The 25,029-nt window shown below is 38.2% G+C and overlaps 1 protein-coding gene across 3 annotated transcripts in view; it reads left to right on the forward strand.

Annotated features, from left to right (window-relative positions):
- The window catches only part of Epb41l4a (erythrocyte membrane protein band 4.1 like 4A), a 204,919-nt gene that overhangs the window by 98,066 nt on the left and 81,824 nt on the right, over positions 1-25,029 (forward strand). For all 3 annotated transcript variants that reach the window (XM_020186298.2, XM_020186300.2, XM_020186299.2), the window contains 7 exons: positions 994-1,045; positions 5,704-5,782; positions 11,413-11,510; positions 13,062-13,182; positions 15,151-15,238; positions 17,714-17,802; positions 18,382-18,445. In XM_020186298.2, the coding sequence (XP_020041887.1) occupies positions 994-1,045; positions 5,704-5,782; positions 11,413-11,510; positions 13,062-13,182; positions 15,151-15,238; positions 17,714-17,802; positions 18,382-18,445 (591 nt within the window). The remainder of the gene's footprint in view (positions 1-993; positions 1,046-5,703; positions 5,783-11,412; positions 11,511-13,061; positions 13,183-15,150; positions 15,239-17,713; positions 17,803-18,381; positions 18,446-25,029) is intronic.

Consider the following 25,029-nt stretch of genomic DNA (forward strand, 5'->3'; position numbering starts at 1 on the left):
CCTGATGCCCTCTCTGTACTTCTATGGCCTTCATCCTGTTCCTCTTGCAGATGGAGAGATGAGGTTGGAGGCTTGTTTCTTCTCTTTCATTCAGTGATTTTATTTCACAGCAGTGAGATTTAAAGGAACACTTCTCTCCAGGGCCCAGAATTCTCTCATCCTTGCTTGAAATTCTATTCATTAAAGATTAATTTGGATTAATTAGATGTGACCGTCAGACCTTAATAGTAACCATCCCTAGCATGTGTTACACATACTTAGTGTGAGCCAGGGGTCACTCTAAAGACTTTATATGAATTAGCTTATTTAATCTGCACAGAAACCCGATGAGGAGGGTTCGCAGATGCTCAGTCACTTGCCCCATTTTACCTGGTGATGACGAGGAGAGAGCCAGGACAGAATGCAGATGGCTCTGCTCTGGGACTCAGGTCCTGAGCTGCTGTGCTGAGCTGCTCCGCTGGATCCTTAATAATGGTTTGATTTAATTGGATTGCTTTCCTCCCAACACCTACCATTGATACCTGCAGGGGTGGGACTGAAGCAAAGAGACTGGGGACGTCTTGGGGGAGACATGGTTCTAAGATGATTGTGAAGGGGGCTTTGCAAAGACACTTGGAGGACATTCTTTACAGCTGTTATTTTCTCCTATGGAGTAGTAAGAACTCTGCTTATAAGCATCTGAATGTTGGTTACCTTATAATCAGTACGGTAATTCAACCAGGGACCCAGCAAGTGCTGCTTCCTCTCTCTTTCTTTAACGTTCTAACTATAGAAATCTCTTATGTATGTTTGCATATATATATGTATATATGTGTGTGTATTTATACTTTTATGATAAATGATATATCATACTATGTATAATATATTATAAATGAAATATTTAACCTATTAAGTATTTAAATGTCACTTAAATAACATTTTGCAAATATTCTTGGAGTAAAGGCCAATGAAAAGCAACTAATTTCTATAATTACCCTTTTCTGCCTCACACAGTATTGGCTGGATCCTGCAAAAACCCTTGCGGAACACAAAGAACTGATTAACAGTAGGTATTTAATTTTGACCTTGTTAAGGGGTGGCTTGAAGGTGATAAGGTACCTGTGATCAGTTGGGTGCAGTATGGAGGTAGGGTGTGCCCGTACTTGAGTACCAGCATGCCGGTATGGGTGTTGTATGCACTGTCAGGCTCACTTCAAACTCTGATTTTATTTTAATTAGACTCTGAGTGAATATTTTTTTTGGGGGGATTATGGGAGTCCTGTGCATGGTAGGCAGGCATTCTACCACTTGAGCTATGCCATAGACCTTTTTTACTTTCTTTTTGAGATAGGGTCTCTCTAACTTTTCCCTAGCTGGCCTTGAACTCACTATCCTTTATTTCCACCTCCTGAGTGGGCAAACTTACAGGCGTACACAACTGCACCCAGCCTCCGAGGGGAATGAATGCTACATTAAATTTTTCCTAGGAGTACACCTTCCCTTGATTTTTATCTGTGATATTTCTACACGCATGTCTTTAAAATTTAACATTAAAATAGAAAAGGCAGAGAGGAATTTATTTAAAAAAGAAGGTGCTTCCCCAACTTTTAAAAAGTTTGCCTTTCTTGGGTTATGGCTTTATTACTCACAACATATCACTCAGTTTGCTAAGTCATTACTTAAGGGGTGTCCTTGTGGCCTGAAAAATTGCTATGGCTTGAGAGAGAGAGAGAGAGAGACAGACAGACAGACAGAGGCAGAGACAGAAGGAAAGGAAGAGAGAGAGACACCATGCATTGCCAGGGATTAGCTTTTGGTTTCATCAATGTGAATTTTCTAGGATACTCAGTATAATTAAGTCTATGTATTCTTTAATCTTAATGTCCATGACCCAAGTTTTTATTTATGAACACTCATACACAAGCTCTGTACGAGTACAAAAGAATGGTGCTTTAAGCATTGTTTCTTTTAGGGGAGGCTAATGGCATGGTTCAAGTGGCAGAGCATCTATCTAGCAAGCATGAGGTCCTGAGTTCAAACATCAGCACCGCACAAAAAAAGGATAGTTTCTTTTAATTATGATAAAATATACATAATATAAAATTCACCATTTTAGCCATATTTTGTGTAGAGTTCATTGGCATTAAGCACATTCCCATTGTTGTGCAACTCTCACCACCATCCATCTCCAGCATGGTTTCATCTTCCCAAACTGAGTCTCTGTATGCGTTAAGTCATTTCATTTAAATTTGTGAGTTATCGCTAATCAGAGTCTAGTGGCTTCTTCCAGCCTGTTTGGCTCCATTCCAAATCTGTGTTTTCCATTGTTATTCACTTGTTTTCTGTGGTGACATTGGTCATGTGAAGCTTCATAGATCCAAGGACGGGTTGCATCTCTGCCCTAGAAAGGAGTTGGAAAGTAGGAATTGCAAAACTGACAGAAACAAGTGCCATTTCTCCAACCTCAGCATCACTTATGCTTCTGCTTTTCCACATCTGCAGTAGAAGCCACTGGAGTTTGCAAATTACATCTTCAGCTCATTTGAACCAATTAAAAAAATACCAGTAGGAAAATTAGAAAAATTTCAAGAATGATTATTTTAAAATAAACTTGCAGATTCCTCCTATAAGAAAAAAGTTGAAATTTCTATTGATGGAATGAAGAAAAAACAAACTATTATAGGGTGCGTAATTGAAGTGTAGCTGAGCACATTTAAAGTGTCTGTTTACCTAGTACAAAATATTCTATTTAAATACCGCTGTAAAAGGTCATCACTTTTTTGTTCCCCAAAATGCAATATTGTTAAAATTTTTATGTATGGTTAGAATAAAACACTATCACAATTGAAGAAAAACAGTGTCACAGAAGAATATTTTTATTTCATCTCACAAATTTGATAATTAGTGAAGGAAAATTGCTATCAGTCTCCAGTGGGTCAGTTAGGAGGAGTGTCCATAAAAATGACAAAGCATTTGCTAGTCACCAGGATTCTGATAGGCACGTCTTGATTTATTTATCCCTAAACGAAGTGGAAATTCATTCTTATCCTTAAAAGACTTGAAATTAGTCTTCATAAAAGGTAGATTAGGGTACTTCCAGTTTCTGGCTTCTGTCTTTTTTTTGCAAAAGTAAAATAAATTAGCTTCATTTGAAAAATTCCTTAATGTTGACTCTGTGGAATGACATAGATTTAAGCTAATAATTTAGTAATTTGCTTTAGTAGCACCTGATCTTCATAGTCTTAGAATAGGAAATCAAAAAATATCTGGCTAGACATATTCTTGTCCCAATCAGTCGTTTCCAGAGCTTTTGATTGCTCTGCCCAGAGTGATGTGTGTGGGAGCGCTTGCTCACTCTGGGCTCGCTCTGTTGTCCCCGAGAGGCTGTGTAGACTGGAGTGGGAACAGCACAGCGCACAAGGCCTTGGCAAACTCCCTCCGTACTCCCACAGTGTCGGGCACGTTGCTTGACTCCTCACGGCGTCACCTCTCCTGCATCAGTTCCCAGGTTGCTGGTGAAAATCAAATGTTTATGAAACATTTTTGTATGTTATCAAACACAGTCAAATGGTAATGGTGCCTTATATTTAGGCCACAAGCCTCTTTGGGTGTGTATGGGAAATAGAGGGCTAGTTTGGGCTTAATGTCCTTAAAGAAAATTAGCACTGAGTGTTTTTCATTGTCCATTTTTTTGCAAACTTCTGCTTAACTGCTCATCACGGAACATGTTTGAAATGTTGTGCTTAGTGAATAGGATGTAATCTGTCATGTTCCAGAGAACGGAAGCACCTCTGGGGTCTGGAGAAGGCCTCTTCCCTTTGTGAAGCATCTGTGCACCTTCCCGTCCCTTAGGTGCCATCCAGCCGCCTCAAGGCACAGGCAGACCCATCTGCTCAGGAACGTGCAGCTTGATTGACAAGGATGGGTCAGCCCAGGGTGGACTTCCTGGCTCTTCTAAATATTTAATGGTCTTGCCTCCCTGGAATCTGTGTTCAGCGGTAGAGGTGTATTTGTCAGAAATACGCAACGGTGCCTAAGAAAATAAGAAAATCCAACATGTGGACTCAACTGGAATGAGAAGAAATGAGAGCAAAATTTTCAATATTTTGTTTTAAAATGCTCTAGTATAGAAGTGCCCTACTCAGGAAGGATAGATGAAGGGAGAAGGATGGGCCCTGGTCTTGATCGTCATCTGTGTGCCGTGAACAGGGCCTTGGGAGATTACACAGGCATGTGCCTGTGCTGATAGTAAATAATGATAGGTTGTGTACTGCAAATGCATTACGTCCTCATTACCTGCTGACTTACTTTCTTTCCTCGGCTTTTAAATTTGTGATTTTATTTATGTAGCTAAAATGGAAATAAACTAGGATTATTTTCTGTTAGTTATGCAGTATCCAGTACTTTGAAGCACATGCTTCACATACTATTTTATTTGTGGGGGAGAGCTTTAGTTGAAGCAGAAATTACAGACCACCAGTTAGTGTACCAGGTTAAAAATCCCTTTGAAACAGAGCATATCAGATCTAGCTTGAAAATGGTGCAGATCACATTAATACCCTCTGAAACAGAAATATTTCTAGTAAAAGCATAACCTAAGGTGGTTGATAACCAAGGAAATTGTTTCCTCCTGTACAGTATGAGTGTTAGATTATTTATTTAATATTCATATATATATATTTATGTATATATATATGTACAATTCCAAGCTTTGCTTCTGAATTTTTAAATGTTTTTGTTATTTATAGATTTAGTTCAACCGTGTGTGGTAAATGATGAGATGAGAAATTTCCTCTTCCATATGTAAGAATATATTTGTAGATTGAGAAAAGTTTAAGAATGACCTCAGTGGGCTGGTGGAGTGGCTCAAGTGGTAGAGCATTTGTCTAGCAAGCGTGAGTTCAAGCCCCAGTACACCCCCCAAAAAAAAGACCTCACTGGTGATTTTTTTTCTTAAAAAGGGTATACATGATAAGAACATTCTAACTAATCAGTTTAAAGATAGAAAGTTGCCAATCCCTCTTCTCAAAATTTGCCATAGTTTATAATTTCTTATGTATTTCTCCAGGAAAAAGACAACACTATATATCAACTGATATTTTACCTTTCCACAAAAGCAATGGTGTTTTTGTACTCATGAGTGTTTTTTGGTGCTGTTTTCCTATCAGCACACACAGCTATAACCTGTCTAAGTAGTTGCACAGTTGCATATACATGTCCATGGCTGTGGTTGACTTAAATGGTCCACCTGCTGCTGAGTATTTGTTTGTAGCTTTTTGCAGAGAGGTTTAAAAAAATCTTTTTTTGATAGTTGAAGTGATAGGTGGATGATTTTAAAAAATCATTTAGTTTTGCTTGTCAATACCCTTTCTTTATTATGAAATTCCTCTCTCTAAATTGTTAATGATGAGGAAAATATTAGTTAATAAAAACTATGCATAGCTTCACCAACCAGAGATAAACTAGCAACCTTTTGGTGTGATTGGCCGTGTGTCTTCTGTTTGCGCACACACACACACACACACACACACACACAGACCTATGCAAATACATACATGTAACATTGAGCTTCTACTGTGATCAGTCCTGAATGATGACTTTTCCATTTTATTTTCTTGGGTCTTTAGAAACTCTTAGTGACTGTAATTATTACTAGTTTTTAAATATTACAATACTACTTTGACTATAATGTGAAATTTAACTAATTTCTATTCCTCATTCTAGCTGGGCCTCCGTATACTTTGTATTTTGGTATTAAATTCTATGCTGAAGATCCATGTAAACTGAAAGAAGAAATAACCAGGTACAGTGTTGACTTTGTTATTAAACAAATACGTGTATGGCATATACAACAGGCATTACTGAAAATAAAAATTGGGGTCAAACATTTGGCTGTGTTTCTCTGTGCTTTGTGATGCATCTCCTGTGAGATTACATTTATGCTAGCATTGCATAAGACAGATCAGTGTCTGATGATAGATGTGTTTGCAAAATGGCAGGAACCTGGGTGGCACGATGATAGATTTTGCATCTGCTGTGATAGGATAGTCTGTGTCATTATTAAGCATGGATTCAGCCTTTGTAGTCATACAGAAGTAGCCATTTGAACTGCCTTAGGAAGAATGTTTTGATCTGCTTTTACATATGCAAATAGGTATTTGAAAAGCCAGTTATTTTCCTTTAACCAGTTGTAGCTAAAATATCAGCTATTCAGGCATTTCATTAATCTCTATAGGCAATGAAAAATAATTACTTTAATATTAAGAAAGGAGAAAAAAGACCAGTGTTTTAATGCATTAGTTTGTCTTTGCCACCAATTATTCTATCTCAGTTGTCAGAATTTCTAATGACATTGATCAGCTTGTCAAAATAGTTCATGTCACCATTTGAAAATGACTTACCAAGAGCAGACAATGGCATTATTATTTTTTTTTTAAGTTACTTGACCAGTGAACTGGTTGTATATGGTAGCAAAAACAAAAGCATTTTCCCTAACTTAATTGGTCATTTCCAGCTAACCTTTATAATGGGCTCAAATAAAGCCAATGCAGTGTTGTAAAAATTGGAAATCATACCTCCTGTAACCAGGGTAGCCTTATGGCTTTGTTTCTATTCCATCTTTCTTCCTTTCTTCTCACAGTTCTTTTTGTCTTTATTTTGGCCTGCATGTGGTAGAGTGGGAAGAGGGTAATCTCATCAGGCCTTTTCCATCTACTCAGACGTGCCCTGTTTGAGTCTCATTTTTAGATGTTTGGATGTCCGTGTTCACATCTCCCACTGTCACATTGTTACTGAGTGCTTGGAGAAGTGGATGCCAGTCCAGGCTTCCCCAGAACACACCTCTGTGGGAGAAGGACTGTTGGAAGGAGAGATGTTTAGAGGGGGTGGTATTTACATTAGATCTTCTTGGGAGATGACTGAGTCCAAGTAGTATAGAATTATTTTAATATGTGTAACTCATTAAGGTATTTCAAGGGAACAATATTTTATTAAAATATAGCAAAAGTCCATCATTTGCAGTTGTCAGTAATCTCTGTGCTCCTCAGTTTCCTTAAGTCTAAAATCGGAGATGTATCTATCTGTTTCACAGGCTTTGGGAAGCCTTAGCTGGAATAATGTATTTAAAGCTCTTATAGTTGTGTTTGGATTGTAGTTAGTGCTTAATAATTTCTTCTGTTTTGAAGTACTGGAATTTGAACTCAGAGCCATTTTTGCTTCCTAGGCAGGGGTTCTAACAGTTGAACCATACTCCCAGCCTGATAAATGTTAATACTTACTATTTCATCCCGTTTTTGTCCTGACAGTATAGAATTACATTTTAAATGGATTAGGTTTCAAAAATATTTGATTTAGTGTTAATAAGGAGGAAAAATGACCAGTGATTTCTTTATGACTGTTCACCACATATTATTATTGAACACAAAATTCTCTTCAAAATCTATTAATGACTCATTAACACAGTGTATAGATTTGAGCATAATTTACAACTCCACAATATTTTCAGTACAGTTAGTTTAGACTAGTATTAGACCAAATCATATCGTTAAGAACCAAATAGCGTAATTAATTATGACTTGGCATAATTAATTTTTTGCCTAAAGCCTATGTTTGAACATAGGAAAATTAAATGTGCTTTCATTCTTTTTTACTCCTGTGTAGTACTCTTTAGTTTATTTACCATATAGCCATTCAAATTGTTTCCTTTTAAAAGAATATTAATTGTAAATAATGCTGCAGTGAATCTTCTCATGCATATTCATGATATGAAATTCTGACTTAACTGAAATAAAATAATTGATGGCAAAGACAAAGTAATGCATTAAAACACTGGTCTTTTTTCTCTTTTCTTACACTATCTTACACTAGATATGGCATTCCAAAAGAACATTGTGTGCAGGGGGAAAGACTAGGGTTGAATGGAATACACAAGAAAAGCTTCAGATTTTGAAAAATATAAGTTAATAGAATCATGTCAACTCAGAGTTCCTGCTATGTGTTCTAAAATGTTTCTGAAAAAAACAAAGCTGGGGGACTGTAATGTCCTGTGTTCTAATCTCCATCCTTATAGAACATTCCTGAATATGAGCCAGCTTCTACTTGAACATTTTTAGATAGGAAACCTTCCTGTCTTAGAAAGCAATAAAAATTCAGTTAGAAGCAAAAAGTTCCTGAACTTTTATCATCATTGCTAGGTTTTCTTTCTAAGTCTATACAGAATAAGTCTAACTTTTTTTTCATTAGTCTTTTAGTTAACTTGTGTCCTTATAAGATCTGTCAAACTTAATTTTCAATTCTAATTCACATTTTTGATTCCCTTCCATGTTTTATATGTTACTTATACTTCTGTATCCTCTGCAGATTGGATACAGGTAACACATACACATAGGTCAAGAAGACAGGGCTGGGGGTCAGACAGGCTGAAGTGAACATCCTCGTCTGTCATTCATTAATATAATTCTGAGGTGGCATAACCTTTGAAAGCCTGTTTTCTCATCTGTGTAATGGAATTATCGTATTTCTTCAAAAAGATGACTAGAGGAATATATGCGATAATTGGTGAAGAATGCTTACCACAATGCAAACAATGTTAAGTGTTCAGTAAATTGGTAGGGTAGCAGGGAAATAATGATGGTCATTTTATATTTTTCAAATTAGTGATTTAAAAAAGTAGAAAGAGATCAGCGTGGAACCCTGAGATAGATCTTTCTGGTTTAAATCAATTCATTAATCAGAATTTTCTGAGTGCGAGTGTTTATTTAACTATGACTCTTTAGCTTGCATTTCTACAATTTGTCAAGACAATTCACTCGCTCATTCTTCGTTCAGTAACGGTAAGGAGCACCATGCTTTTCATGTTCAGTAACATGACTCTGCAGTGACCAAGGAGAGATCGGGTTTCCATTCGCTGCAGAGAGCGTCTGTCAGTTGCCTTGCTGACAGCCCCATCTGTGATGACATCGGCATTTCCTTGATTTGTTACACATCTAACCACTCTTTCAAAAAAAACCCCAAAAATCTTATTTCCAAATGACTCAATAATGGCCATTTTTTAGCTTTGAAAAACAGGAGTTTGATTTTTTCATTTTGTTTTTGTAATATTTTATAGCATTTTGCTGGAGGCTGATGTTAAGTTCATCTGTTGTCATTCTTTTGCAATCCATCATCTCCCCTGTGTGGAGGTCAGTTTGTTTTAGCTTCTTTACTGCAGTGACCTTCAGTCATTTGCTCAGTTCCTGAGTTTCTGTGCCCTTCTTTCAGTAAAGATAATGGTCCTTATCTACCTGTGAGCTGAGGAGAGGGTCACATTCCATTATGTAAAAATAAGACATTTGTGAACTTTAGAAGGCTATGCAAATGTAAGCGGATATCATTGCTATTTGTTCCCATGTTAGTTTTCAGTTTTGTGGGGTTTTTTGATGGTACTGGGACTTAGGCCCTTCAACTTGAGCCACTCCACCAGCCCTATTTTTGTGATAGGGTTTTTTGAGATAGGGTCTCATGAACTGTTTGCCTAGGCTCACTTCAAACTACAGTACTCCTGATCTCTGCCTCCTGAGTAGCTAGGATTACAGGCGTGAGCCACTGACACCCAGTTTATCATCAGTTTTAAACTTCAGAGGCAGAAGTCATTCCTGATCTTCTTTATTTTCTCTTGAGAATTACTAGATAACTTCCTCTACTATTTTTTTCTCTTTCTAAGCCATACCCTTATTATTCAGAATTATGGTGTTATTTAAACATTTCCTTCTACTCCTCACATTTAACTTTTATCCACACTGAGTTGACTCTTGTCACATGCTGTGCTCCTGTCTTTGTGGGATGAAGGAAACAGTCCTGCTTTTCATTTTCTCCTGTGTAGGTGGGTACTCGCCTCTTGGGTTCCACATTCAGCTGGCATGAGAAATCAAACTTCTGCCTGTGCCCATGTCTTTTAGTTTCCATACCAGAGTCTCCAGTCATTGTAATGTGTACTTAATGCTTCATTAGTGAGAGCATTCCTGGTTATATTTGTCCATGAAGTCTCATGGTGGGGCAGTCTTCTGTTTGGGGTTCCTGGAAGACCAGGGTCTCTTTGCCTTGTTCTAAAGCAGGTCTTCTTTACCAGTTCTTCTTGATAATTGCTAGTTTATTAGTAGCCCTCAGTGACTTGTACAGCCTTGGTTTGAGTTCAGCTCTTTTCAATAAACATCAGATAAATAGAGAACTGAGAGGCCAATACTTCAAGTCAAGATTTCCCTTCAAGCCTATGGTTGCAACCAAAACTGGTATCAATCTTTTGGTAATAATCAATGTAATAACTAACATTTAGATTCTCTCACTAAGGGCTTTGGCTGTGAGCAGTTGGAGAGGTATTTATCACAGATAATTTTTATAATTCATTTCTTTTGCTTTTCTCTGCCCCTACCAATGACATGAAGAGACACCTGGCAAAGGAAGGGAAATGACAAAAGGACAGCCTGAAGCGTGTGTGTGTGTGAGTGCACGTGTAAGTGGTGGTGGCTGAACATGGTGTTGATGATTCATTGTTGGCTCATAAACCTCTATTCTTTTTTAGCCCACTGGCAGAAAGACTGAAAAAGCAGGAGCAAAAAGCTAGTCAAAGTTGCATAACATCCTGACTGAGAAAGTTCTAGGGTCCTGTATTGCTTGAGTTCCAGTTCTGGCTCTAGTTACAAGATTTTGGACATGTTATTTCATCTCTCTCTGTCTGTGGACTTGTCTCTTATCCACAGAATGGAGATGATAGTTCTGACTTCACTTTGAAGGTGTTACCTAGATTATTGTATGTAAAATACATAGAGTGAGTTACATTATTTATAATGTTTAGAATAGTTCTTTGCACTATAATTATGACAGTATTTGTTTTGCAACATGAGATAAAGCTACAGATAATCAGCAGGGTCTTAGTAAGTGGGAAGGTTAATGGAATTATACAATGACTTGTATACATAATTTGGGGCTTTCAGATGACACCTATAATATATGTGAGGTCCTTGTGATTTGTTCCTCCTGAGAGTAGTTGTAGTGGCAGGGACAGTAATAATGATGGTGACTACCTTACATTCACCCTTCACATCAACACTGTGAGATGGATGCTGTTGCTCTCACAGACCCGTGGGTGAGGAGACTGGCTGTTAAACTCACTAATAGCAGGCTCCAGATCACAGAGGCAGTGTCTGTTGGAGCTGGAGTGCAAGCCAGGGAGTCTGCCTCAAGAACGTGAACTTTTTAGGCACTACCCTGAGTTGCATCTTTAAGGTGTGTTCAGACAGTATTGTCTCTGTTCATTCAACAGCCTCCTCACAGAGGCGTGGAGGGAGACTTGAGTTTTACTAAAGGTGATTAGTTTTAACCTTGATGATCAGGACATGAAACTTCAGGTTTGAGTAATGTCAGAGATTGTTAATCTTTGTTTTTCCATTTCTCTTTTAGATACCAGTTTTTCTTGCAGGTGAAGCAAGATGTCCTTCAGGGCCGGCTGCCCTGCCCTGTCAACATTGCTGCTCAGCTGGGAGCATATGCCATCCAGTGTAAGCATAATTGCTTCAGAATGCCTAAAGAAAATAAGTGATTTTTTTCCTTGCATAAAATATGCAAGTTTATATTCTAAAGCTCTTCTTATCAAATGACATTTTACAAAAAATCAGAACCCAGGTTTTGACAAGTATCCCTTCAGAGAAGGTAAAAATGGAGCCAGGCCTACTAAATACCTTGTAGTAGGTTGTATAAGATTTTAGTTTCAGGATTCTCATTGGTTCTTGATTAAGTGGAAGGTCTAAAAATTTCTCCCCACTCTGCATCCCACCTGAGTTCAGTAAATCTTCAGGCCACCAACCCTCCCTGTCAAGCTGTTAACGTCTCAGGAATCATATCGCTCTGGCCAGCTGCTGCGAAGACTCCACATGGTCAGGAGCCAGCACCAAGTTCAGTGTGGCATGCATTTGGTACTCAGTGCACTTTAGTTCTTGACATTCATATGGGGTGGCTCGGGGTTGTGTTGTCTTTTAGGAGACTAAGGATGAGATTATTGCTATTGATAATTATTGAACATCTTTTAAGAATCAAACTAGGTATGGGCAAAATGAGAAGCTTGGTTCTTGCTTTTGAGATATTTGAAGATCAGGAATTATATAGAAAAAATATCCTAGGAAATATCTGGGCTTGGAAGGGAGATTAACATAGGAGAGGAGAGTTTTTTTTTCTTTTTTTGGTGCTACTGGGATTTGAACTCAGGGTCTTGCATTTGCTACATAGGTACTCTCCCACTTGAGCCACACTCCAGCCCTTTATGCCTTTGTTATTTTTTGAATAGGATCTTGCATTTATGCCTTGCCTGGCCTAGACTATGATACTCCTATTTATACTTCTCACCTAGCTGGGATGACAGGCATGGACCGCCATGCCCAGCCATTGGTTGAACTGGCCTGAACAATGATCTGCCTGATCTCCATCTCCTTAGTAGCTAGTATTATAGGCATGAACCACCATGCCCAGCTAGGGAGGAGAATTTTTATAGGAGTGGTATAGTGAGCTTTCTAGTTTCATTTTGCTTTTTTGTGTAAATGGTAATAGGATATGTGTAACATTGTATTGTTTCTGGGACCATATATGGCGCATAGATGTTTTGAATCACATGTTCTCTCTTGGTCTTATTGTCTGAGAGGATACATTGGGGACATCTCCAGCATTTCTAATATATATACATATATATGTGTGTGTGTGTATATATATATATATATATATATATATATATATATATAAAATTTATGTTTATAAGCATTTTGTGCTCATGTACACTTTATTTCATGTAAACTGATAAGAATAATTGAAATAAAGTGGTGATACTTAGAATCTCTGGGAAAGTGGGAATGTAGAATTTACATTTTATGTCAAGATTTTGCTTATACCATTGATATATGCTCATTAGAGTTGTTTTACTGAAGTTATTTAATAGTTGTATATGAATTTTATCAAAAAGGCATTTGAAGAAAAAATGTTTCAGCATGATAGGAATATTTTATATAATTTTAGAAGTACTTTCCTAAAATAGAATAAAATTTTAATTTCTGGTTTTTTTCCAGCTGAACTTGGAGATTATGACCCATATAAGCATACGACAGGGTATGTGTCAGAGTACCGGTTTGTTCCTGATCAGAAGGAAGAACTTGAAGAAGCCATAGAGAGGATCCATAAAACACTAATGTAGGAATCACGTCTTACGCTGCATCAGCCATCCGTCACCACTGTAGGCTATTGACATCATAAGAAAAGTTTCTAGAACAATAGATTCTTCACCTGTGTCTTCAGCATTCTAGCTTTCTTTCTTTATGTATATTTACCGTTTCTAACACTAAAATGTTCATCAAAACCTCCAGCAATTAAATCAGATTAAGGAGAAGGTAAATTAGAATACCTAAAGTCACCATAGTTTAGGTTTAATGGTCTGTCTATGCACAATTTCCCAGAGAAAATTTATTTTGTCTAGATTTGTGTACCATGATTTTACACCAGTGGAATGACTCTGTAAGAACTGTGTTTTGCAGTCTTTTTTTTTTTTCAGCTACCAGTACATTGTGAGTTTTAAATACTACTTTTAAGTGTGAAAATAACCCAAGTGCTTCAATGTATTACAGACTTGCTCTATGTTAAGTAGGTAAATTCTTCAGTTAGAAACAGGGTCCTGTTCGGGCACTGGCCATGAATCTGGAAGCCATGATGGCACTAGTGTGTACTCTCTGAAGGCGTTGTGCTCACACCACATGCACTTCTGAGAATAGATGGGCTCCCCTAGTAGGATTTTCAGTGAATAGCCTGAAGGAAGTTATAATTTAATTGTAGTTATTTTGGTTAACTCCTTTATACTGGTTAACTTTGCTTTTTTCCTTCTTATGTCACAGTCTCCTTTGAATGTACTTGGTTTCAGATCTGTTATAGTTAAGAAAAATGTAGAATTAATCTGCTCAACAGAAATGTTTGCTTAAAGGATCTGTTTTAGTGAGCAGAGGCAGAAGTCAATTGCTGAACGGCAATCAGAGAAACCAGGCTGTTCCTTTTGTATCAGCATGTGCTTGACGCTCTCCAGCCTGATTATTGAGCCCTTCATTTTAAGTGGATGCTGAGAGAGCCCTTGTTATGACATTATGAAGGGCTGTATATTTGGTACCATCAGAGAATACTGATTTTACTAGGAGTTTCAAAGCACAGCTGTATTTTGAAATTATCAGGGAGCTTTAAGTAAAAGCCCTCATACATGTTTTATGTGATAGTGTGGACATTTTTTAAATTAGTAATAAAGCATGCTCAATGAAGGTTTGGTACCTTTCTTGTGTCTAATTTGTGATGAATGTTCTTCATAGATTTTTTAAAAGTATGCTATATTGCTGATTTTCAGTGCATTGTGACTGAAATAAGGGAATGCATCAAAGCAGAATTTCTTGATTTTTAGAAATCCGTAGCTCTTTGTTAACCATTAAAATCTTGCAGTCCTCCCCCCTTGCCCCCCGCATATTTTCTCTCTCTCTCTCTCTCTCTCTCTCTCTCTCTGTTAATTTATCCGTGGAGATTCCTGGCAGATGCTTCCCTTCCCTCATTAGGAATGAGTGCTGTTTCTCTGTATTATCATCGTGATGTTTTGGGAAGATTTCTGCACTGTGTTGAGAAAATGACAAGCACTCTTAAAATTTCTGTATGTTAACTAATGTGTTTCCAAACTATACCTATGCTTAGGAGCTGTTGACTGATTCTGTGGGGTGGCGGGGCTATTCCCCTCCTCCTCACACTGGGCTAGCTCTTTTTGCTTTGATGCAGAGCTACCAGTGCATGGAGACATTGTGTTCTTTGTGAAGTGGATGCTTTTTACTTTGAGTGCTTATATTCTCAATAACCTCTTTGGGGGTTTTTGAAACTGTGAATTTTTAATATATGCTGGGAGTTTGAGTATATGCCCTAAAGAACAAGACTAGATCTGGTAAATGAAATTAATAGAAGTATCACCTCAGAGTATTAACATTTTGTCACCAAGAAGGCAAAGTCCTTCCTGAAATACAAAGTCTTAGGTTTGCAGTAGTACAAAAGATTATTTTTCCAGCGAATACAGTGGAGATGGTTACATCCTTTTTAAGTGCACTAGCCATCAGTGAAGTCAAGCTCTTTGTTTTTGTGCTGTTGTAGGGGTCAGGCTCCATCTGATGCAGAGCTGAATTACTTGAGGACAGCCAAGTCCCTGGAGATGTATGGTGTTGACCTCCATCCTGTCTATGTAAGTAACATTTAATTAACGCAAAATATTTTAAGTTGATGACATTTTTTCTTAAAAAGTCATGGCACTCCCTGAGGAAAGCTGCAGTTCTCTTGTTTGACAAGCAGATGATACTTTTTCATCTGTGTTTTTCACACACAAAGTAGCTCTTGCATGGATTAAACCCTAATGAGTTTTGCATAAAAGTCTGTGATTATATTTCCATGTGTAGAAAACAATTAACTGGGTTTGAAAACACAATCTGGATAACAGCTCCAAAGGGTTTAGCTGAATGTCAAAACAATCTAAGATTGGTCTATAATTGATCGTGTTAGATAGAAAGCAGGAGAATTTTCCAAAAATATATTTTTTGGCTGAAAAACACAAGAAAAGTTACTTGCCAGGTAATGCAGGCATTAGGCAGCAGTCCATGAACTGTTCTGTGTTGGATGGGCAGGTTCTGTTGATAGGAGGGTTACTGCCTACTATAGCAATCACTGCATTTATAGAAATTTTTTTTGCATATTTTCTTCAGTGGATGAAAACTGGTCAAATGTAGTCAGCAGTCACACTGGATCCAGGTCTTACCTTTGAGCCATTTCTGTTAGACTACTAATTGATTATTCTATACCAGTGAGATTGAAATGCCGTTGCTTTTGATTTCACAAGCATGTAGTTAGCAATAACATTTGATTATTTGAGAAAACAAGCTAAGTGCCTTATTCTTTATAGGAAATGAATTGCTAAAGCATATATGCAGACTTACTCTTTGTCAATGGGATCATGAAACTCAATACTTAAGGAACCCAGATAAAGCTTTCTCTAATGCAAATAACTCATGTATTCATTCATTTTATAATACGTCTTTTGCTCATCAGGGCGTCCTGGAACAAGACTCCATCTCATATTATTTTTAGAGGATTAGAAGCATCTGTGGGTACACAGTCAATGTGGCAATAAAAGTTACAGATTGGGGAAGAGTAGTTCCTTGATATCAGATTCCAATCTTACTAGGCCATTAAATGCTTCAAGTACCATCCTTTAAGAATACCACTAAGCCAGGTATGGTGGTGCACACCTATCATTCCAGCACTCAGGAGCTTGAGCCACGTGATCACAAGTTCAAGCCTTGCCTGGGCTGTTACATAGCAAGAACCTGTCTTTAAAAAATAGAAAAAGAATACCTCTAAAACTTTGTGGAGTAGTTATCTTTCCCTTTGTTAGTTTTTCAGGTTTCTTCAAAAAAAAAAAAAAAAAACCACCAACAAAAACCAAAGAGCAAACAAGCAAAAGTAATCTATACCACAATCAAGCTTTTGGTGGGAATTTCTAGGAAATGAGCTAGATTTGTTAGAATCTTCCGTATATTGCCTTTAGATTGAATTTCTGGAGCTGAAAGTTGGCAACAGCTGGTATTGTTTCAAAATATATAAGTGATCTTACGTTCTTGTGAATGTAACTTTGCAGGCCATTATGTAGTTCTGTACATGTTCTTGATATCCACTCTGTGGTTTTTCATTTCAGAATCACATTTTCTTTTTCGTTTTTTTTTTTTATCCTGTTATTGTTGTACTGGGGATACATTGTGACATTTACAAAAGTTCTTATAATCTATCATAGTTAAATTCATCCCTTTCCTCATTCTCCTTTATCCCCTCTCCCCATATTCCCGAAAGGGTTTCAACAGGTCTCATTTTTCCATTTTCATATCTGAGTGCATAATATCTCCACTACATTCACCATCGTACACCCTTTCAGGATCACATTTTCTTAATTAAGATTTATCATTGCCTGGAAATTAAGGTTCTCTAGTCTTTATCAGAAAACACTGTTTTTAAGTTTTCAAGCAGTTTTAAAGTTACAAGTACAGGTAGGAGGGAACATGGCAGATCAGACAATTCAAGTATATGTCTGCAGGTTTCTGCCTGAATGTTCTGGTGACGGTAGTGGTGGTGATGAACTGGACCTCAGGATTGTCCACATCAGAGAGAAAAATCAGGAGGAGGCATTTGAGAACAGCCTCCGTGGAAGCTGTGGCTCTCAGTCCTTGGCTATGGGTGAATCACTTGGAGATCCTACGTGGTTTTGGTACTATGGTCCCTTCTCTAGAGCTTCTGATTAACTTGTTTTGGTAGCACTTGATCATCAGTGTTTTAACCTGCATGGGTGATGCCAATTAATGTGCAGGTAGGGCTAAGCACACTTCGTGAGCAACATTGGGTAAATGAGGCAGTGGCATGGTTGATAGTCAAGTTTCCCTTTATGAAGTGAAGTTACAAGTATGAATTAGCACTAAGAAAAGTTCTCTCAAGAACTTTGAAAGAAAATGAGCATCATATTAGCTACTGGCATAGCTTAGCTAGCTTTTTAGAATGATATTTTTCAAAAACTAAACCAAATATTCCAACAAGTTACATTTATATGATCAGTTATAGTTATATCAAGAGCTTTTATGTGAATAAATTCATGGTTTGGGTCGTATGTTTGTTTTTTCAGGGAGAAAACAAGTCTGAGTATTTCTTAGGATTAACTCCAGTTGGTGTTGTTGTCTACAAGAATAAAAAGCAAGTGGGGAAGTATTTCTGGTAGGTATAAATTGACAATGCAGTTGGTGTGAAAGTTATCCACTGTGTATTGAGCTGATGGGGTTTGTGTATCTGTGAAAAAGTTGGGGAAAAGAAAACAGGTACATTTTCAGTAGTAAACAAATGTGTGAAATTGGGTGTAAAGTTTTGTTCAGTGTACCTCAGTATATAATTTTCTTTGTGGTTTTCTGTGGTTTTAGACTTTCTGTTTGTGTGTGTAAACTGTGTTGTGGTTTTCCCAGCTTCTCCAAGGTGTGGGCTGTAGATTCAGGACTTTTCTGAGTTCTAGCTCTGACGGGCAAAGGATTGGAGGGATTGGGGAGCCTGTGGCCCTGCACTTGTCTAGGAAGGCAGCATTGTCAGGGTCTGGGGATGCCAAGCTTGTTTGTGTATTTAGTGGAGAAGCATAGGACAGTGAGAATGGAGGATGTCCAGAGCAAAGGACATACAAAGAACACTCCACAGTCCCTGCAGAAGTATATAAAGGAGCCAGTCTTTTTCTACTAGATACTTCTTTGAATTTCTGAAAGACTAGTTCTTAAACAAAGCAACAAAAACACTATCTGCTTTGTTTTTCAGGCCTCGGATTACAAAGGTTCACTTCAAGGAGACTCAGTTTGAACTCAGAATTCTTGGAAAAGATGTAAGTTTTTGTGAATATTTAGCTTACATGTGAAGGGGAGGGTCTTGACTGCTCATTTATAACTTAAAAGACTTTGTGAAATTAAGCTACCAGGTTTTCTCCAGCTGCAGCCATGTGGAACCAGGTTAATTAACTCACACGTGCAACTTCTCAAGTAAAGGAAGAGGGAAATGTGTAGAAATGAATAAGATGGTAATGGGGAAATGTCATTTTGGTTTTAGCTAATGAAAGCAAGCTCTCTCTAGGCAGAGGAGAGAATAGTAGGTGATTATTGTTATTACTGTAATTTGTTTTTCAGTACTGTCTGTGAAGGTAGGATTCTCATAATCTGAAAGATATAGCCTGCAAAAATGTGTCCTGATTTTTGTAAAGTAAATTAATCGACCTGTTGGGAGTCACATGACTGCCTTTTCCTCCTTGAGCATGATAGACTGACCCAATAGAAGTTCTGGATACCTTCAAGGGAGAGCATAAGGCGAGGGTGCAGAAATGCTGACCTTGGCTGCCCCTGGCAGTGTTTCGGTGGCAGGTGCTTGAGTGCCAGCACATGGTTGCACTTTCATGCCTTGGCAGGACACTTTTAGGAAACTGGTCAAAGAAGACAAGGATGTGAAAGCTTCCTCTTGATCTGACTATGAAAATGATGTTCCCTTGAAGTGCTATTAGTTTAATCCTTATGGGTGAATGGGTGAAAATATGATAGAGGAGAATCCATTTGTCCATAGGTTTTGATAATAACTATGCAGAACAGAAATTAAGTGTGACTGGAGTCGAATTGACTTGTATGTGCACACCTGGGGAGTGCACATGGGACCTGGCAGAGCACCTCAGGTGTAGTAGGTATTCTGTAGTACCTGTTGAATGATTAAAGAACTAATTATTGAGGCTATGTATTGCCAAATCAGAAAATCTGGTGCTATTTATTCTCCTTGGAGAGAAAACCCTAGTTTCCTGCTCTGAACTATATGGTATTCTGGTATTTATTGACAAAATTAAAATTGGATCTTAAAATGAGTTTGAACCTGGAAGGAAGGATAATTCTAGATTTTAAAAGAAATGGTAGTCCAAAAGTCATATATAGCAGATTTTTTTTGCGGGGGAATACTGAGGTTTTAAATCCTTGCACTTGCTAGGCAGAAGCTCTACCACTTGAGCCATGCCCCCAAGGTTTCTCTGCTTTAGTTATTCTTCCAGTAGGTTTTTGCACATTTTGCCTGGGGTCAGCCTCACATGTCGATCCTCCTGCCTACACCTCTTGTGTAGCTAGGCTTGCAGGTTTGAACCATCATGCCTGCCTTGTTTGTTGAAATAGGGCCTTACTAACTTTTTGCCTGAACTGACCTTAAACTGTGATCCTCCTGATCTCTGCCTCTTGAGTGACTGGTATTATAGGTGTAAGCCATGAGACATGGTACCTGGTCTACATAGTAGCTTTTCATGGTGTAGTTTGGAAAAAATCTGATGTGTTCTTCAACTCCTGGCTAGACATGTCAATCTTAAAATGATATGCTAATATATAATTGAATTGAAATCATTTAAAAAATAGAGTAGCTAATTAGATAGTAGAGTTCTGTAGTTTTCTCCCTGTCCTGCCACTGGGTTCACATGATTTAATGGAAGGATAAGGCCTGTTAAATATATTGAAAATAATGTTTTCAAGTTTATTTTTTTTAGCAAAATATGATAAAGAAATAGGACTTCTCATGGAGGCATTACTACTATTCAAAGTGTTCTTTCTTCTTATACCTAAGTTATTTTTGTGAGTGAGGTCCTTTGGTGAGCTACCTTTTTTTTCTTCTTTGAGACAGGGTCTTGTGTAGGTCAGGCTGGCCTTGAACTTGGGATCCTTCTGCCTCAGCTTCTCAGTGCTGGGTTTTCAGATGTGTGCCACCATGCCTGGTTTTGCTGGATTATTTTTATATTATTATTCTTATGGTGCTTTAAAATGTCTTTTACTGTTTCAAGAAAAATATTTGGTAAAGTCACAGTTCACATGAACTTTCAGCTTCTTAGACTTCTTCAGTGTAAGGCAAACATAACACAACAAAATTAATATCATTATGTTACTTTTCAGTGGTGGTATCTGTGATGCAACCCAGTATCCAAATAGTCCACTCTGTTCCCTTCCTTCCCCAGCTTCTAGATGACAGCATGGATGTTTGGAGAGGCCTGAGCCACTCCTTACGGCCCCTCATTCGTTAAAGCCCAGTGTCAGTAATCATTAGTAAGGTTGCAAAGAAGGACACTTAACTCAGAGGCTTGAATCAAAGGGATTTGATTAATTTAACCAAAACACTCTGTTTCCTTAGTGTTCCTGCTACAGGGTTGTTTTTTTTTTCCCCCTTCCTTTCTCTACCAGGGTACCCCTCTGTGAGACAGTGATTTCCATAATGGTAGAATTAAGTTGATTATTATGGAGGCATAAGTGTAATCACAGATTGAATTAAACAGCCCCTTAAAGCCCATCACCTGGAACAGTAATCACATTCAGCTTGAAAAATGGTCCAAATGCTTATTCTGCTGGTTTTCTGGTCTGCTGGTTTGGTAAAGAGACTTAACTAATATGTTCAGTGTTTTGCAGCCAAATTCAGAGACACTTCATTCATTATTCACATTTCAGAATAGGCATGTGGCTTAAATAACACCGCACAAAAAATATGAACTTTGAGTACAAATATTTTATGTGATGTTGGTAGAAAATCTGGAAAATACATAACATATTATTAATATTTTGTCACTTGGCTCCAGATTTCAACCCATTACTGTGAATGTGTCATGTGTGAACATGTACATGCATGTAGATGCAGATCATTCTCTGTATGATTTTGTATATGCTTTTTAAATTTTTATTATTTTATTTTTAGTTTTTAGTATATTATTTTTTTATGAGTTTCCCTTCTTGTTATATCTATTCATATGTGCCTGTGTGGTGTTTGATAAGTTTTGTTTTATTTTACTTTTTTTCTGGTGATTTTGGATGCAATCTTTTCTTCCTATCGTATTTTCTAACTTTTTTCATTTTTTTGAGATAGGGTCTTGCTAGGTAGCATAGGCTGGCCTCAAACTTACTTTGTAGCCTGGGTTGGTTTCAGACTTGCAGTCCTTCTGCCTGGAATTACACACCAAGGTCTGCTTCACCATATCTGGCATCTAATTTTTGCTAGATGTGAAAGCTCTGAAATTTTATATGTTTGTCTCAGATCTGGACATTTTGTCCAATTCTTATGTTCCAGCCAAGAGTTCTTAATTTGATTTTCATAAACTTTCATAGCTAGAGGGTGATATAATTTTCTATTGAAAGTAATTTATTCTTTTGTTATTTATGTCTCATCTTTAATAGCATTGGTCAGAACCCTTCTTGAAGTGTTAAGTGATCAGCAACATAAGGCAGACTTGATGGTGGTAGTGATTCTGTTTCCCATCCTCTATCTTTAATGAATGCAAGAAATGACAGTGGCTCTATCCCAGTGCAGCAGGGTAGCAGTGGTCACAAGACTGAGAAGCTATTGGATTCTCCACTTAGCCACCCAGGGTTTCCTGGAGGAGGGGAGATATGAGTGGAGTCCTGGTAATTTAAAGGTGTTTGGTCTGAAGGGTAGGAAGGATGGAGCTGCCATCAGACAAGATTAGCGCAGGTGTGGGAGGAGAACTTACTGTATTTGAGATGTTTTTAGACATCTAAGTTGAGAAATATTGACTAAAACATGGGTTATGTGAGCCTAGAGTTCAGGATCAAGGTCTGAGCAGAGTAGACAAATTTGAGAATCATTACTATATCCTAGTATTCAAATCCACAAGACTACATGAAATCATTACAGGAATGAGTACTGATCATAAGAGTGAGAACCAGAAAAGAAGGCTGAGAGGGATCAGCCAGTGAGGTGAAAAGAACACTAATTATCCTCGATGCCAGGTAAAGGTCCTGTGTTGAGGAAGTGTGACATAATGCTGGTATGTCCATTAACGTCAGGACAGAGAAGTGACCACTGAATTAGAAATACAGGACATCATTGACAAGACCAGTTTCAGTGAGTTGGAAGAGTGAGCTTCAACCCAGTAGTTTCACTGTTAGGAACTTATGCACTGGAGAGACACAGGAGGCATGTATGTCTGTGTAGCACTTAAGTAAAAGTTAAAAAATTAAAATAACAAAAGTCCGTAACTAGGAGAATGAACAAATAGATTGATGCATATTCATTTTGAATAAAAGAGAAGTAATAGTAGGAAAAGAATTGGAGATGCTGAGTACAGGCAGCTCTTTTGAGGACTTTTTACACAAAGTGGGTAGGTAGGAATGTAGCTGGCAGGGACTTCAGGAGCACAAGCATGAGAGGGATGACTTGAAAATGGCAACCCTTATGAGAATGTGCAGGTGACATAAGCTGGGAGCTTTAGGGGAAGGACAGAAAACATTCTGAAAGCAGCACTGGGGAGCAAGGAGGGTCTTCCCTCACTTTTAGGCACTGTTGTGAGAGCAAGGGGGACAGAAGACACAGTACCACTTGGGAGGAAGATGTGGAAACTGTGTACTCAGGGGAGAGCCAGGTTTCTATTGGTGCAAGAAGATGAACGCAGTGTAAGAGAACAGACTGGGGAGTTAGGGGATTTTGTCAATGAGAAGCCTGAATTCCAGAGGGCATAAAAGGGTAGGTTTTAGGAGTTGGATAGTGGTAGAGAATAGGACAGACTAGGGAGATGGGGACAGTTAATGTGCTGAGCATTATTTGGGGTTAACTGACATAAACACAGGGAAGAAGCATATTGAGCTAGGAAGGCAGAGGAAGCTAGATGGGCTATGAATATTGGAGGGGATCGACAGCTGGGTTTCCTTGTCTGTCTGTTCACCCAGATGATGGCGTAGAGGACTTAGGGTTGGGGGAGCATGTACTGACTAGTCAGTCTGACTGTTCTCTGGGAGGGCCTCTTTTACTTGTGTGCATGTACTCGATCTTGACACTTGTGGTGGACTTGAGGATATAGTGGGAAAATGCATGTTACAGCCAACTCTGATCTTTACCACCCAGGAACAGATTTACATTTTTGGAAAGCAGACTCTGGCTGCAGGGTGCAACACTATACAGATAAGAGAACAAAGGTGGATTAGGTAGAGATAGCACACTGATTGGTGGAGATGATGAGAGCACTCCTCACAAGGATGGAGAGAAGTGGGCAGATGTGAAAGGCATGTAGTAGGAAAAGTTGCTTCTGGATGGTAGCAGATTGAATGTTTTTCTGTGGAAAATGGGGAAGAATTTAGGATCATCCCCAAGCTTCTTGGCTTTGGGAAAGGGTGTAATTCTTAGCAGTAAGCCCATAGCATATAGTAAGCACATTTGTGGAGTAAAGAAAGAATGGATGATGCTGTAATTACTTTTATGTAACTAACCTCAGTTAAACTTAATCAGTGTGACAGGATGTAGGACCAAGAGATTCCTGGCAACTCTGCCATGAGTAATTAGACCCACTTGGCAGAACTTTTGGGTCTGCTTTAGGGTGTGTACACAGGAAGTGATGGTGGCCAGGAGATAATCACCTCTGATCAACAAGCCCAAGAAGTCAGCTTAAGTAAGTGGGAGCTCCTTCACATTTTTAAATGGCACTAAAGATTTTATCATTTATTTTTTTATTAGAAAATAATTCCAAATTCATAAAAAGTGTTAAATGTTAAAATATTACAAAAAACATGTTTGTCTATAGTTCTTCAACTTACTAACATGTTACTCTTATTTCCTCACTAGTTGTGTTGTCTATTTCTACTCACACAATTCTTTTTTAAACAATGTGATAGTAAGCCACATGTCACAGACTCTAAAATCTTCATTATGTATTTCCCAAGAATTAGTCTGCTCACTGATGTAACCATGGTACAGTTATCAACCTAATAAATTTAGATCTATATTAAACTTTTGTCACATACTGTCTGTACTGTAACCTTGTAATGTTCTTTGTAGCATTTCCTCTCCATAATATAGAATCCTCCTTCAATCTGGAATATTTTCATAGCATTTCTTTATGTCTTATGACATTGGCATTTTTAAAGAATACAGTCCTACCCCACTGTTTTGAAACAGAAGGGTTCTCATTTCATGTTTTCTTGCTCTTGCCTTGTGATTACACTGAGGTTATGCATTCCCCACTGTACAGCTGCATTGGTGAGGTTTGGGGCCAGCTCAGGGTGTCACATCTAGAGGCACACGATGACCATCTGCTATCCCTTGTTAGCTGTTAGGTTTGATCATCAGGTCATGGTGTTGCCTGATTTCCCTACTATGTACTTTCTGGTTTGGAGTCTTTCTTCTACTCCTTCTCCTTGTCCTCCTCCTCTTCCCCCTCCTCCTCTATCTCCTCCTCATCCTCCTCCTCTCTCCCTTTTCAATCCTCTGTTCTTCTCCCTTCTTCCTTCTTCTTCACCTTGAGGCCAGTAAATAGTCTATGGGGGAGATACAGAAAATCAGTGCAAATACCCTCTGCTCCTCATCAAGATTTTCTTGTATACTTAGCATTCATGGAAGGTTTTTGCCTGATCCGATGTTCTGCTAAGATGATTGCATGATGCTGATTTTTCCAGCTCCCCTCTCTCCATG

The sequence above is a fragment of the Castor canadensis genome, chromosome 6 (genome assembly GCF_047511655.1).
Source record: "Castor canadensis chromosome 6, mCasCan1.hap1v2, whole genome shotgun sequence".
Classification (NCBI taxonomy): Eukaryota; Metazoa; Chordata; class Mammalia; order Rodentia; family Castoridae; genus Castor; species Castor canadensis.